Consider the following 16436-nt stretch of genomic DNA (forward strand, 5'->3'; position numbering starts at 1 on the left):
CAAAAATCTGGGACAGCCCAGAAGAGTGACCATTGAGCCACCTCAGGGTTTATTTCATTTGAACACTTTGGCATCTCAGTTGTTTGTTGCTCTCAACAACTCTATGAGGTTGGAGTCCTTTTCCTCTTTTATAGATGGGGACACAGGCACAGAGAGGTAAGGAGTTTGCCAAATATCACACATGGAACCTAAACTCTGGCTCCAAAGCCCTTCATGTGGCCATGTTAAAACACTGCCTCCTGCTCTGGAGCCAAACTGTGCGTTAGACCCTGTGTCGCCTGCCCTCCAGGGCCTCATTGTCTGTGGGGTAGGAGCCAGCAAAGAGATAATGAGTCCCCTGTCAGGCAAGGCAGCCAGCCCACCTCTGGTGAGCCAGGGGTAGTGGAAGAAGAGGAACTTTCACTTCCCGAAGTAACAAATTACCAGGAGAAGAATCTGTGTGTGAGTCAGAGATAGTGTCAGGAGCACCCTAGGGCAGGAGCCTGTCCTGGGGAAAGGAAGAAGGAGGAGGCTTGTGGGGTGGGCCTTGCATCATGAATAGGAGTTTGCCAGATGTGGAAGTGAGGGAGGAAGGAACATCCCACAGAAGGAACATTGTGTACAAGACTCAAGACTTCCCTGCGGGGGGTGAAGAAGGGCTATGGGGCGGGGGAGGGAGGAGGGGCTAAGAAGACTTCGGAACTTGCAGCCATGAGTCATGAGTGTTAGTAACTGGTCTGTGGCAACTCTGGGGCCATTAGGTGGCAGGTGCCGTACCCCTGTGGATGCTTCACTGTACCTGGACATGAGGTTCAGTGACGGACTACCCTCTCTGCCAGCAGCAGCGACTGTCCCCTGTTGTCATTTACTAAGTCTGGGTGGCTCCAGTCTGAGCCTCACATTCACACTGCGTGTAAGCAAGAACAGAGAGACCACATGTAAAAGACCACATGGAAAATACCACCGGTAACTATGCGGGTACGTGCCAAGGTCCTTACCAGGCTCCCAGAGCCCCTGTGTCCCTCCGTGTGACCATTGGTATCACAGAGAAACTACCCCACAGAGGGGAATTGAAGCTTGCGTGTCCTCTCAGGTCTCCCGCTGGCCACTGCTGGCCCACAGTAGCATCCAAAGGATCACAGGAGAGCTGACCTTGCACGGTCTGAGGTTTGGCCATCTGGCCTGCCACACACAGGGTGCAGAGTGTCATATAAGATGTGACACTTCAGTCAGGGATGGGGACTGACCAGAGATGCCACAAACGTACAGAGCTTGTCAGGTGAGACTCAGCACACAGCAGGGACCAGGGGCCAGGCCATGGGGTAACTGAAGCTTTGACTGTAGGGAGCCTGGCCTGGAGCTTAGCTGCCCTCTTCCTTTCCTTTTTGGAGCCAGAGTTCTCCTGCTACAGCCCAGCCTGTTCTTCTGGTGAAAGCAGGTGGTGCATGGCTACCACTGTCTTCTCTGTCCAGGAATTGCATCTCAAAGATCTCAGGGGATCTAGAGCTGAGTCAGCTCTGCGGGTGACAGGAATGTCAATAAGGACCTGTCACACCAGGGAGAAGCAACCATAGTACAAAACACTCCACAGAAGATCCTCAGAGAGCACTGGGTTCTGGAGAGTTTTGCAGCAGCCAGGATATGGGAGTGGCCTGTAAGGGGGTCATGTGACTGACTCCAACAAGCCCAGCCGCATGGTAGGACTGTCTAGGGCAGGGTGGAAGATGGATCCATTTTCTATGTGCACACTCTGGTGTGTGATCACAGGCTTGCTCCCGGAGGCAGTGACTTTCCTTCCATGAAGCCTGCATGGCAGAAAATGATGAATTCTACCTACTCCAGGCAGAGCCAGGGAAAGGGCTCTGTCAGGCTTTCTGGTCTGGCAGTGTCCAAGGGGAGTCATTAATCTCACAGAATTCTGTGCTTGTAGTGGCAGTGAGGAGAGAGGCAGGGTCCTGCTGGGAGGGGCTGAGTTTGAGGGCAGGACAGATGGTCGGAGTATCCTGGGGGTCATACCCTCACCCCCCCTGCCCCAGGTCCTACACACATGTTGGCTGTCTAGTTAAGGACATAGTGGGATGCTGGGCGTGGTGGTGCATGCCTTTAATCCCAGCACTCGGGAGGCAGAGGCAGGCAGATTTCTGAGTTTGACAGCCAGGGGCTACACAGAGAAACCCTGTCTCGAAAAACAACAACAACAAAAAGACATAGTGGGATACACCTGAGACCAAGCCTAGATGCCCCTACTAACCTGGGCATATCACTGACTAACACTGGGGGCTCTGAGCCTTGGTTTCCCCCTGTGAATTTCTCATAAACAGTAAATGGATAATAGATGTAGAAGTGTTTTGACACAGTCACTGGGGCTGCCAGAAGGCAGGCAAGGTAAATTGTTTACACTGTCCTCTCACCATTTGTTGTGCCCCACCTGGGTTTAGGGATAGTGCAGTCAAGAAGACCAAAGCTTCTTACCTTAATAGAATGCACATTCTGGTGAGGACTGGCAAGTGGAATAAGCAAGTGGAATGTTCCGTTTTGGTATAGTGAAGGTTCATGGTCAGTTTTTTTGGGCTTTGTTTTTCAAGGTAGTCAGAGGCCAGGAAGTAATGGCAGGGAGGTCTGGAAGGGAGGGTCAGATCTTAGGAGGTGGCCCTTGAATGGGGACACAAAAGCAAGGAGTGAATGGGGCAGGTGTGGGCTCTCATCCTGGCATCTCTGAGCCCTTCTGTCTCTACAGGAATGCTCACCCTATGCTGCCCATCTCTATGACGCTGAGGATCCGGCCACCCCACTTCGGACAGTGCCTGGCCTGTGTGAGGATTATTGCCTGGACATGTGGCAGACCTGCCGAAGCCTCTTCCGTCACCTCTCCCCTGACCGTGAGCTCTGGGCCCTGGAGAGCAACCGGGCCAAATTATGCCGCTACCTGTCTCTGGATGACACCGACTACTGTTTCCCAAGCCTGCTGGTCAACGAGAACCTCAACTCAAACCTGGGCCGTGTAGTGGCTGATGCCAAGGGCTGCCTGCAACTGTGTTTGGAGGAGGTGGCCAATGGGCTTCGAAACCCGGTTGCCATGGTACACGCCGGGGATGGCAGTCACCGCTTCTTCGTGGCGGAGCAGGTGGGGCTGGTTTGGACCTACCTGCCTGACCGCTCCCGCCTGGAGAAGCCCTTCCTGAATGTGAGCCAAGCAGTGCTTACTTCGCCTTGGGAAGGGGACGAACGTGGCTTCCTGGGCCTTGCCTTCCATCCCCGCTTCCCACATCCCAACAAACTCTATGTCTACTATTCCGTGGGGGTCGGCTTCCGAGAGTGGATCCGCATCAGCGAGTTCAGAGTCTCAGAGGGTGACGAGAACACAGTGGATCATGGCTCAGAGAGGTGGATTCTGGGAGACCCAGCCCAGGGAGGGCTGAGCGGTCACGTGGGAGGTTGCATGACACACACTGCCGTGGCTGCACTATCGTGTCTTTCTTAAATGCTGTGAATATTTAACACCCAAATGTGTGCGGGGAGGGTGTGTGTGTGTGTGTGGCGAGGGGTGAATCACATGTTCTGGGGCCTGGGAGGAATGATTTTGCAAAACAGATATGGTGTGGGGTTGTGTTCCAACCCCTGCCTCTGGCCTCCTAGGCCAGACACTTCTCTCGTGTTCTGTGGCAGGCTCTAGGGAGGGCTATTTCATCTGACTCGTAAAACTGGATGAGGTCACAGCTCAGAGCAGAAAAGTGGCCTGTGAGGTCACACGGCTAGGAAGCATCTAAGCTGGAGTCCTGGTCTGCTCACAGAAGTTCATCCCATCATTGGGCATGCTGGGCTGTGGTCAGAGGTCGCCATTCTTGCCCCAACAGTCAGCTTCTCCCCCAGCCTCTCCATTCTCAGTCTCTGGCAGCTGGCCCTTTCTCCTGCTCCAGTTTAAATCTCATGCTCTCCCCCTCCCCTCCCCCTCCCTCTCCCCCTCCCTCTCCCCCGGTCCTGAGTTCAGTTTTCCAATAGCAATAGGGATCAGCTCATAACAGTGGATAACTTCAGTACCAGGAACTGCTGCTCTCTTCTAGTTCCAGGGTCCCTGCATACAGGTGTGTGCTAATTTAAATACAGAACATAAAGTATACATAGTCACATGTTTTAACCTTCAACGAGGGTCCTCTGGGCACCTCACACAGAACTTGACTTACCCAGAGGGAGAAGTTGGCATGTTCAGCTGGCTAGCAGGGCCAGGATGGAGGGAGCTCTCATGGGTGCCCGGGTCAGTTGTCAGTGTCTTCCCGTGGTTGGAGGATGTGGGTGACCAGCAGTCTGAGCTGTTCTCTGCTTGGAGGACCCTGAATTTGGGGCTCTTTAAGGGTCATATGCAGCAGCTTTGCCATGGAGAGTCCCAGTTGAGACCCTGTTCCCAGTGACCTGGACTCTGTGTCATGCTTTTGTTTATTTGTTTGTTTGTTCATTTTGGTTTTTTTGTGGTTTTTGTTTTGTTTTCCTGCTATGTTTCCATAAGGATAATGAGGTTAGTGCAGTGGTTGGTCTTGTTGAACCTGGTTATTCTGGGACATCTCTCTGTCTCTCTGTCTCTCTATCTCTCAGTCTCACTATGTAGACCAAGCTGTCCTTGAACTCATCCATAGTGCTGGAAATGAAGGCATATGACCACCATACCCACCTGCCCACTTTATTTTATTTTATTTTTTAAAGGTTTGTTTATTATTATATCTAAGTACACTGTAGCTGTCTCATTAGGGATGGTTGTGAGCCACCATGTGGTTGCTGGGATTTGAACTCAGGACCTTTGGAAGAGCAGTTGGTGCTCTTAACCACTGAGCCCTCTCTCCAGCCCCTTACTTTTTTTAAAAAAATATAATATATATTATATAATAACATTACATATATATATATATATATATATATATATATATATATATTAACTGGGGCAGGAGTATTTAGTACAAGAAATCAACCACGAGGCAGGGAAAGGGCTCAAGGACTGCAGAAGTGTTGGGGAAAGCCAGTGGAGAGGCCACCAAACTGCTGTATGTGGTTGCTACTGGGATGGAGGAACCCACTGGAGGAGTGTGCATGGCTGTTTCCGCCATCGGCTGAGATGTTCACAGTCACCACGCTTGTATCTCTGTCCCTGCTGCTTCTCGGGACAGTGAAGGGCAGTGTCTCCCTTCCTCTTGCCTTCCCCCATCCATGCCAAGCCCTGCTGGAAAGCCAGCTGTCTGAGTACAGTGAAGGTTTCCTCTAGTGGCAGGAAGGACCTCCCAGGAGTGTGGAGCTAGAGGCCTGTCCTGCTGCCCCTGGGAAGCTCAGAGCTAGCAATCAAGGGTAAATGTCAAACATGTTGCGTCACTAGTTGTCAGGTAGGAAACAAGGTATGGTAAACGGGGAAGCTGACAAGCTTCCATTGGGTACCAGGGATGGAAAACAGTTGCAAAGCACTAGCCCAGAGTTCTGGTCCCAGTCCTGACGCTGGTGGCCTGTGTGCTCCCAAGTGGGTCACTCAACCATCCTGAACATCCAGGTCCTTCCTTGACACAGTGAAGTGAATTAATTATCCCTACTCAACCCACCTACAGGTCCCTGCGAAAAATAACCTGCTACGAGAAATAGAGTCTTTTCCCCTGCAATCGGAGAGGAGGTCTTACTGCTGTTTGGGGGTTACCATTTGGAAGGTGGTTTTATTGAGGGGGTACTTATCTTTCTTTAGGATAATCCTGGAGATTGAAGAACCAGCTTCCAATCACAATGGGGGCCAGCTGCTCTTTGGGGATGACGGCTTCCTCTACATCTTTACTGGAGACGGTGGGATGGCTGGAGACCCCTTTGGGAAGTTTGGAAACGCACAAAACAAGTACGCCCTGCTTTTGCTTGGCCGAGCCTTTGGTTTGCACACAGAGCTTCTTAAGAGTGTCTGGAGGGAGAGCTTCTGTCCCACCACACAGAGCAGGGGGATAGCCTGGGACACACAGAGCAGGGGGGTAGCCTGGGACACACAGAGCAGGGGGTAGCCTGGGACACACAGAGCAGGTGGATAGCCTGGGACACACAGAGCAGGGCGTAGCCTGGGACACACAGAGCAGGGGGTAGCTTGGGGCACACAGAGCAGGGGGTAGCCTGGGACACACAGAGCAGGGGGGTAGCCTGGGACCTCAGCTAAGTCAGTTACTTCCCATTACTTAGCGAGGACAGTGATGAACTCAGTGGGAGACTTGTTCCGAGGAAAGAAGGTGCCAGCAGTTATCAAGGGTCATGCACAGTGCCCATTTGCACAGACACAGAAGTGACAGCAAGGAGCTTTTGGGAGGATGGGGCTTTTCCTAGGTGAGCGCTGGCCTGCGGGCCTTGCTGGGGTAAAGGCAGGGTGTATTCCCATAAGAGACCCTTATGTGTGTGCAGTCTCTTCTTCATCCTCATTTATCCATTCCCTGTTTTGAACAAATGACCTGGCCTTCTCCTTTCACATGTGTGTGCACGAACATAAACACACATGAGGAGCTGTCATGTACACAGACGGGCATGTGCAGGAGGCCCTAGACAGTCTCTCTGGTTCCTGTAGCTCACGTGCACAGCCTCTCTTGGCCCAGAAAGTAATGGTGGTAGCGAGGCTGTGTGGGTTACAGTTGGTGGCTTATTCATTCCTGTTTGACAGTGAGAAACAACCTTTGCAGCTTAGCGGTGTGCTTGGAGCCAAAGCTGAGAAAGGAAATGGGGATACATGGGTAATCGAGCAGAAGTGAAATCCTTTTGCCGCCTCTTGTAGATCCTGCAGCTGGATGTGGGGTGTGAAGGTGGGAGCCTGGAACTTCTGGCCCCAGGGCCCCATCGTCATTGATGGTTACATTTGTGAGGTTGTTGAAATTGAGGGAGACACTGGGTTCTAATGCTACACATACAGTGATAGTTATGCAAATGTGTCACTTGAGCTAACTGCACCCACTCAGCCTTGCGGGGCAGAGAGGAGGGAGGAGTCATCTCTCCAGTGCTAACCCAGAGGGGGGAGAGCTGTACAGAGCCTGCGGAGCACTAACCACCCTGCCCACCCACCCGACTAACTCCAGCTGTCTTCTAGGTCAGCTAATGCTGAGACCTTTTAACACAGTTCCTCATGCTGTGGTGACCTCCAGTTATAAAAATCGTTCTGTTGTTACTTTATAACTGGAATCTTGCTACTCTGTTATGAATCGTAATGTATTACAAAGGGGTCGCGACCCTCAGGTTGAGAACCACCACTGGTGTAGCCGGTCCCACTGTGGACCACTTTGCCCGTGTGATCAACAGCTACTTTCTCCCTCCTCTTAGAGCTGCCAGGAGTTTAGAGCACATGTGCCCCCTCACCAGCTATACTTGGTACTGTTTGATATAGACTTTGATGGCCTGTGCTGGCTCAGTGGCTCAGCATTTGTGGTCCCCCGCTCCGTGGGAGCACCCTACTGGCTACGTAAAGGACATAAACACGAGCTATGTTTCTAGTACAGTCTTCACCTTATATAGTACAGCTATTTGAACAGTAGCACCCACAATATTGCAGCTTGGGATAATGGCATTCCATAGGCGGTTGTGGTATAGAGCTTGGGTTTCTTGGGCTAGGTGCAGCTGAATGTCAGGATGGCTGGTGGCTTGTCATAGATCAGGTGCCCTCTCTAAAGGGCAGTCTGACCTGAAAGGTAAACGGTGGGAAGGCAATGCAGCGATAGGAGGTGGTTTAGTGCTTGTTGCGCAGCGAGTGCGTGATAGACACACGGAAAGAGCTCGTGCACGTGGTTGAGCAGGGCTGGACACCTGTGGCGCATCTTTCCTGCCTCCTGCGCACACTCAACGTAACCAGCCCGCGCTCTCCTTCCGGACCGCAGGTCGGCGCTGCTGGGCAAGGTGCTGCGCATCGACGTGGACCGCAAGGAGCGCGGCCTCCTCTACGGCATCCCTCCCGACAACCCGTTCGTGGACGACCCTGGAGCGCGACCCGAGGTCTATGCCCTGGGCGTGCGCAACATGTGGCGCTGCTCCTTCGATCGCGGAGACCCAGTGTCTGGCACTGACCGTGGGCGCCTGTTCTGCGGGGACGTGGGCCAGAACAAGTACGAGGAGGTGGACCTGGTGGAGCGGGGCCGCAACTACGGCTGGCGCGCTCGCGAGGGCTTCGAGTGCTACGACCGCAAGCTTTGCGCCAACGCCTCCCTCGGTGACCGCGTCCCTGGGGATCTCCAAACAGGATCTGTCCCGTTCTCCCCATTCCCTTAGCTAGATTTGTCCCGGCCCGTTCCTATGCAGACCCTCGACATGGATCCAGTCCGACCCGCCCCACTCGGATCACCGTAACTCCAGGATCCCAAACCGCCATGTCCCACTCCTCCCTGGGCTCAGCGACTGAGATCTGCTGTATTTCTCTGGGGACCTCCAATTCAGATCCCACCACTTTCACTCCGCCTAGTGGCTCTCTGAGGACCTCCTGCCTCACTCCTTCCTTGGATACCCCACCATCTCTGACCTCACTGTCTCCCCAACATCCCTATAGTATTATCCCCTAGCCCTTTCACTTGACTGGCTTTTCCCACTCCAGACCTCCCTGTACTTAAGGGGTCCCTTCACGCAACGTTTTAGGCTCCTTCTCACCATGCATTCCCTGCCCAGCTCCTAAAAATTTCTGTATGGCCCTTTGAGAGCCTTTCTTGCTCAGGCTACTGCAAAGCACTGGGCCTCAGGATGAACCCACTTTCTCATCTGCCCCTCAGATGATGTGCTGCCGATTTTCGCCTACCCGCACAAGCTGGGTAAATCAGTCACGGGAGGCTACGTGTACCGGGGTTGTGAGTACCCCAATCTCAATGGCCTCTACATTTTTGGCGATTTCATGAGCGGGTAAGTGGCCCACATGGCCTATGCGCTCCTTAAGTGGTAAAAAGGAGAGTGTATGTGTATGTGTGTGCTCAGGAATGGGCCAAACAGATCTCTTCCTCGGCGAGAAAGTTCCAGTTGTCCTTAGGAATGATCGGTGTGTGCAGATCATTGAGCAGATGGATGAGTGGATGCAGGAATGGAAGGGTGGGGGGGGGGATCGGAGAGATGGCTCAGAGGTTAAGAGCACTGACTGCTCTTCTAGAGGTCCTGAGTTCAATTCTCAGCAACCACATGGTGGCTCACACCATCTGTAATTACCCTCTTCTGCTGTGTCTGAAGACAGCGACATTGTACTCACATACATTAAATAAATAAATACATATATACATACATACATACATACATAAATCTTAAAAAAAAAAAGAATGGATGGCTGGACAGGTGGATGAACAGGTGTGTGAATAACTGGATATATAAGTAGATGGATGGACAGATTCCCTTGTGTAGCATCCTAGCAATGACCTCACAGTTTGTCTTCCTTTGCAGGCGACTGATGTCTCTCCGAGAGAACCTGGAGACAGGCCAGTGGAAGTATAGCGAGGTCTGCATGGGCCGTGGACAGACCTGTGCTTTCCCAGGTCTCATCAACAACTACTACCCCTACATCATCTCCTTTGCGGAGGATGAGGCTGGTGAGCATGCAGAAAGCCCTCCATCCTTGCCCTCGCCCTGCTTGGGACTATGACCACCAACTCTGGTCACCCTCTGGCCTCTGACACCAAGGCAGTTTAAGAATGAAATGGTTTTCATGCGGGGGGGGGGGGGATGGGCGTGTCTCTGGGGATGGGTGTGTCTCTGGGGCATGGGCTTTTCCTTATGTGTTCATGGATCAGCCCTAGAATCTCTGTTGCAGAGCTTTCCCTTTCTTATCTGGAGAATAGAAAGCTCATCCCCCGCCCCCATAGAGGAGTAGATAGATGGGAATGTTAGAGACTTAATGGGTATAAGTCCCCAGAGCCAGCAGCAGCAGCAAGAAAGATCTGGACTAGGCAAGGGAGGCAGAGCTGGGCTCCTAATGGCAAGCACTTTTGAGCTATTGAGGAAACTCCGCTGTCATTTCTAAGCAGGCAGATACAGCCTTCTAGCCCGGCACCAGACCTTACGCTCCCAGCATTCCTGGTTTTGATGAAGGGGACAGAGGGGGAAGGGAGAGAAGAAGGGCTCTCCCTCCAGTACCCTGCCTTTGTCCTTGGCCCTGGGATTGTTCCAGGACAAAAGGCCAGGGGCCCCCAGCAGGCCCTGGTTGCAGGCTTGTTGAGGTAACCAGGCAACGCTCACCACGGCCTTTGGAGGGGTATCTCCTGCAGGGCCCAGTGCCCAAAGCCCCCAGGGCCTAGTCTGGGAAACCTTTGTTGGACTGACAACCACCTCTCATTAGAATATGAATTTCCCAAAGGGCAGCCCCTGCCCCAGCCTCACCGAGCTCCCTAAGCTCACTTGGAAGCTCGTTCTTTTGGTCTGTAGTGGGTTAGAAGCAGCCCCCCCCCTCCCCAGTGTGATCTGGAAGGAAGGCACAGTTCTCAAGGGCCTTTCCTCAGTTCTCTGAATGAGTGACACTGAGGCGAGTGACAGAAAGCCAGGAGGAGGTGTCTGTGAGCTGGCCAGCACAAGGACAGCCAGGTCTTACATATATAAAGTGTTGTCAGGAAAGGCAAAACAGTCCCCCCCCCTCCCCGCTCCTGGGCGTCTACCTGTGTATTAGACGTGTCAAATGGTGTTGCAAGGGCCTCTGCTGCCCCAGTCACCTTCAAGAACATTCGAACCTCAGAGACCAAGAGGGCAGAGTCCCCGTAGGCAGCACTGACAGCCTCGGCATGGTCCTCATGCACACATGGGAGGTGAAGGCTGAGCTCCCAGATGACTGTAGCCAGCAGAATAACCTGGCCAGACTCTATACAAGCAGGACCAGGGTCACGGAGGTTGGAGGTGTGAGCCTCCATGGGGTCAGGCATGAGGAGACCTCTGGGGACTGTGCTGCAGAGGATCAAGGCATGCTGAGGTGTTAGGAGGCCGAGTGCCCTCTCAGGGTCTGTGGAGGTCAGGGTGGGGGTCAGCTCCTGAGCCTGAGGGGAGTCTGGGTGGGGCGGGGCTGCCAACACTTGGTTGCGGGCAGTTCTCACCCCCATTGCCTTGTTCCCTGTTCCAAGGGGAGCTGTACTTCATGTCCACGGGTGTTCCCAGCACCACAGCTGCACGTGGGGTCATCTACAAAGTCATCGATCCCTCCAGGTGAGTCCCCGAACTGGGCTTTGGCCCATATTGTCTGCAGGGACAGTAAGTTCCCTCATCTTCCACCGACCCTCACATCCTCTGCCTGCCTCAGTTCTTGCAGTGAGGCCTAAACTGACTCCTGGGTATGACACGTGCTCTCTCAGCTCCCCGTTGGATGGTTAGGGAGATGAGTCGCAAGCCAGGGGCCCTAACCATTGGCAGCATGCCCTGTGGGTGCTGTCACCTGTTGCCCCTGGGTGCTTTCCCCCCACTTACTTGCTCTCTTGTCCTACCTGGTCCTCAGTTGTCATCTCCTGGCCTTGGAATTGTTCATCTTCTCCAGAGTGAAGGTTTTGGCTCCTCACCCCAGTCATACCCCTCAGGTTCTGGGAATGGCAGAGACACTAGAGTGTGTTTAACGAATGACTGCATCATGGTCCTCGTAGAACCCCTTTGTAGATTTTTTTGCTCCTTGACCAGAGTAGCCCGTTACTTTGAAGCATAGTAGGTTTAGAGAAATTCTAAAACACACATTGAGCCTAAACATTTGTTTTTCAGCCAGATATAGTAGTACACACTTGTAACCCCAGCTATTTAGGGGGCTGGGGCAGGAGGATTGCAAGTTTGAGGCCAGCTTCTGAGAGTTCTAGGCTAGCCTAGGTATTTTAATAAAGATCCAGTCTCAAAAGTGTATGTGTGTGTGTGTGTGTGTGTGTGTGTGTGAGAGTGTGTGTGTGTGAGAGAGAGTGTGTGTGTGTGTGAGAGAGTGTGTGTGTGTGTGAGAGAGTGTGTGTGTGTGTGAGAGAGTGTGTGTGTATGTGAGAGAGAGTGTGTGTGTGTGTGTGAGAGTGTGTGTGTGTGAGAGAGAGAGACAGAGAGTGTGTGTGTGAGAGAGAGTGTGTGTGTGTGTGAGAGAGAGAGACAGAGAGAGACAGAGACAGAGGCAGAGACAGAGACAGAGGCAGAGACTAGGAACATAGTAGGCTTGTCTGGCATATACAAGGCCTAAGGCCTTGGGTTAGCTCTCTAGTTCATTTTTGCTGTTAACAGTCAGTGCAGAAATCACAGTGTGCTACAGAGTAGCAGGAGGAGGCCCTCCCAGGAGCCAGTGGTGCTACCACAGAGGAGAATGCTTCCCCAGATGGAGAGTGGTCAGTGAGTGACCAGAGAGGTCACTATGGAATGCATGTTCTCAAGGGGTCAAAGTGAACGGTGACGAGGGTACTATTATGCCAGCCTAATGTTTGGGCAGGTTTTGAGCTATTGTCTAATGCCTCTAAACCCGACAGCTTCTGGAGGGGCATTCTAGTGAACAGATGATTGTCAGGCTTGTTTATAGTAAGTGTGCATGCATGTGCATGTGTGTGTGTGTGTGTGCATGTGTGTGTTCATGTGTGGGTGCCTATAAGTATATGTGTTTGAATGGGTGTGGGTCCACATGCATATGTCTGTTCGTGTGCATGTGTGCATGTGTGTGTGCATGCATGTGTGCATGTGTGTATGCATGCATGTGGGGGGGTATATGTGTTTGAATGTGTGTGGTTGCCCATGCAAGTGGAGGCTGGGGGTCACCACAGTTGTCTCTCACTTTTGCTCCCCACCTTACACATTGAGGCAGGGTCTTTCTCTGAACCTCATTATTTGGTAGCCTGGCTAGCCAGCTTGCTTCAGGAATTCCCTGTCTCCACTTGGGATTACACATATTATGCTAACCTTGTATTTACATGAGTACTGGGGTCCCAAGTCCAGGCCTCATCCTTGTATGACAAGTGCTTTACACACTGAGTCACCTCCCCAGGCTCCCGGATTAACATCATTTTTGATATAGGTTCTCTGTATTATGTATCTCTGGCTGCCCTTGAACTCACAGAGACCCACCTGTCTATGTCTCCTGAGTGCTGGCATTAAAGGTGTGTACCACTACACCTGGTTAAACTTACTATTTCTTAACCCCACACCCATCCTTGGTGTGGATGTCTTGTGTATGTGAGTGCGGGCATTCACATGGTATGTCCTGAGGGGACGCCTCTCAGGAACTAGTTCTTAGCCTTTAAGATAGCAGGCTCAAGAGTTAGTTTCTGGGCCACTCTCCTCCCTGTTTGCCGTCTTGTGGTAGGGGTGCTGGGATTTCAGATGTGAGCTAGTGCATCCAGCTTTGTGTATGGGGCTTGCTGAATTTAGTTTGTCGGCTTGCAACTGATAATGCTTTATCCACTGAGGCATGCTCTTGGTGCTTACTTTGTTGTTTTTGTTGTAATAATAATAATAAATTGTATATAACATGCTATCATATATGTAATATATTATAATAATATTATATCTAATATTATTGTTATTTTTTAAAGATTTATTCTGTTTATATGAGTACACTGTAGCTATCTTCAGACACACCAGAAGAGGGCATCAGATCCCATTACAGATGGTTGTGAGCCACCATGTGGTTGCTGGGATTTGAACTCAGGACCTCTGGAAGAGCAGTCTGTGCTCTTAACCATTGAGCCATCTCTCCAGCCACATTCTCATAGATCTTGTTACTTCCAGTCTGCAGGCAGCTTCTCGGACTCCTTGCCCCTCATATTGTGTGTGTGAGTGTTGTTTTAAATCATGATTACAGAAATTGAGGTAACGTCTTGTCGCAGACACTGTAAGCACAGCCCCCCCCCCATCTTGTTTTCCCCAAGGTCTCGCCCACTTTCATGTCTGTGACCTCATTCAGCTTTTATCTCATTTGCTGGTCCCTGAGGCATGTCATTTTCTCTACATGGCATCATACCTCTCAGAAAGGATGCTAGTTACTGTCTCTGAGTCACCGAGATGTCGTCATTTCTCATGATTCCTGGAAGTTAAAGTTATTTTCATTTTTAACAACAACGCTGGGGCTGGGGCGGGGGTGGGGTGGGAGATGGATTAATGATTAAGAACACTGGCTGTTCTCCCAGAGGGCCTGGGTTGGGTTCCCAGCATCCACACGGTGGCTCACAAGCACCCAGAACCAGCGGCAGGGACCAGATGCCTTCCTCTGCTCTCTGCTGGCCCTGTGCTCATGTAGGGCACAGATGTACATGGAAGCAAAACATTCATACACATAAAATAAAAACAATTTTTTTTTAAAAAAAACAGAATGCTTCTTTAAGGACTTGTCACTTATACTGAACATCTAATTCTTGCCAGATGTCATCTTAGCTGCTCTCTGGCCTTTGATTTACAACAAACTCTGTCTCTTGGTTCACTGTGTCTGTGTGCAGAAAGGACCTGGGAGGACTTTGACCTTTCCCCCCACCCCCCGCTCAAGATCTTGGGGTGAGAGGCAGGCAGAAGTGAGTGGTACTCCTCCCTTCTCCCTTCTTCCTCCTCTCTTCCATTTTTCTCCTTTGAAAGCTGTGTTTGCTGATACTCACACCTCAGATGCCTGCCAACTGACATGTGGAAAAGGAAGACGGGGAGGAAGGCCCAGGGGTCACAACTTGAACACCACCACTGTTTTGTTTTGGTTGGTTTTAAATATAATCTCCTTAAGAGACAGCACCCTCCCCTGCTTCCTGGATCTGCCCCAAATGCAGACCCAGTGAGAGGTCAGAATAGAGATGGCTGTACCTCCAGCTTTGAGAAGTCTGTGTGCCTTGTAAGAACGATGTGTCCCCTCTCATGCCAAGTCTATCTGGGGGCCACTTCGTCATGTGGCTATTTCAATCCCAGGCTGATGGAACCCCCATTGAAGTCCTGGACCCACGTGGGGGCAGTCTTGGAACACAGTCAGACCCATTCAAAGGATCACAGATCAACAGCCAAAAACCAATTAAAATGGAATTCTGGCCCTTGTGTTTCTGCAGGATGGGGAGGGAGGCTGTTCGTTCACACCCTGGCAACCTTTCTCAGACTCTTTTTCTCTGAACTACAGGCCCCAAGACTGTGCTGGGCCCATTGGGGACAGCTTCCCACAATTCGTCCCTTTTGCCCACTATGTCTTTTATCTTGCCTTAACTCTCTCTGCGTTTCCCCAGAAACCACCAGAAACCCAGAAACTAGAGGCAGGGAAAGAGACTTTTTCAAGTCCTGAGGTGGAAGGGGTGGACAGGAATGGAGCATTACAGGAATAGGGTGGGCAACGTGGTGGGAGACTGCAGAGTGACAGGTTAGTAGCTGGTCACACCTATCTGGTCCCTACCCTCTTTGTCTCATTACAAGGGAAGGTGTTGGGATGTGGTGTGTGTGTGTGTGTGTGTGGGTATGGGATGAAAGACGGGGATCTCAAAGCTGGACCCCAGCCCTGATCTTCTCTTCTGCGTGTCTTTGGTAGACGGGCGCCTCCAGGAAAATGTAAGATCCGCCCTGCTCAGGTGAAGGTGAAGAGTCATCTCATCCCCTTTGTGCCCAAGGAAAGTAAGTATTCTCCAGTGGGAAAGGGGGGCTCCTGCTCCCTCAGGTCAGACTGGGGCCCAGAGGGACCTAGGATGTTTCCACAGCCCCTACACCTAGCACCACGTCTGACACCTGTAAGAGACCCACTCGGTGTCAATGAACTTTAAGCACAATGCATCTTGTTTGATAGATCCTTCAATTAGGTCCAGGCAGTGGGCAGACCCCCCAGAGGGCTGCAGCCTCAAGTAGGATGGGACAAGAAGAGGATAGCTGGGTCAGGCAAGGGTGCTCAGAGCTCTTGGGAGGATGTCTATCTATGAGTAAGGGGTGGGGCACTTGGGCGGTGCCTTCCATAGTTCCATTTTGTCCCTCTTGGTTTAGGGCAGAGGGAGCCAGGAGCAGACCCTGGGTTCTGAAGGCCATTTAAAGCTGTGGATGACTGCATGGGCATGGAGTCTTCCGAAAGGGTAGAGGGGGCTGTCCCACTGGGTCCATGCTAGGTAGGAACAGTGGCTTGGCACAGTAAGGTCGTTTGCATACTAAGAGATGAAGGGAATCCATCTGTCCATCTGCTTACTGATTCATCCACCTTCCATCCATCAACCCATCAGCTATCCATTCATCTACAAAGTCACCCATCCATCCATCCATTCACCCATCCATCCATCCACTTACCCATCCATCCACCCATCCATCCATCCACCCACCCACCCACCCACCCATCCATCTACTCATTCATCCATTCATCCACTCATCCATCCATCCATCTAGAAAGCCATTATCTACCTAGTCATTATCCATCCATCTATTGATCATTCATCCATCCTGCTATCGTCCGTCTGGCAGTCCTTCTGTCGTAGAGCTTCTATTGTTCATGATCAAAAGCAACAAAGCTTCATTTTCACTTCACAACTCTCACATTACAATTCATCGCTTGCTCAACTTGCTTTTTTTATATCACTCAGGACTGCTTGCCTACAGTTAATACC

At 51.6% G+C, this 16436-nt stretch overlaps 1 protein-coding gene across 1 annotated transcript in view; it reads left to right on the top strand.

Annotated features, from left to right (window-relative positions):
- Positions 1 to 16436, top strand: part of Hhipl1 (HHIP like 1) — a 22325-nt gene that overhangs the window by 3029 nt on the left and 2860 nt on the right. The window contains exons 2-8 of the mRNA XM_021202434.2: positions 2717 to 3363; positions 5690 to 5833; positions 7833 to 8161; positions 8712 to 8838; positions 9364 to 9509; positions 11025 to 11106; positions 15386 to 15468. Of these exons, the coding sequence (XP_021058093.1) occupies positions 2717 to 3363; positions 5690 to 5833; positions 7833 to 8161; positions 8712 to 8838; positions 9364 to 9509; positions 11025 to 11106; positions 15386 to 15468 (1558 nt within the window). The remainder of the gene's footprint in view (positions 1 to 2716; positions 3364 to 5689; positions 5834 to 7832; positions 8162 to 8711; positions 8839 to 9363; positions 9510 to 11024; positions 11107 to 15385; positions 15469 to 16436) is intronic.

This window comes from Mus pahari, chromosome 7, assembly GCF_900095145.1.
Source record: "Mus pahari chromosome 7, PAHARI_EIJ_v1.1, whole genome shotgun sequence".
Taxonomy (NCBI): Eukaryota; Metazoa; Chordata; class Mammalia; order Rodentia; family Muridae; genus Mus; species Mus pahari.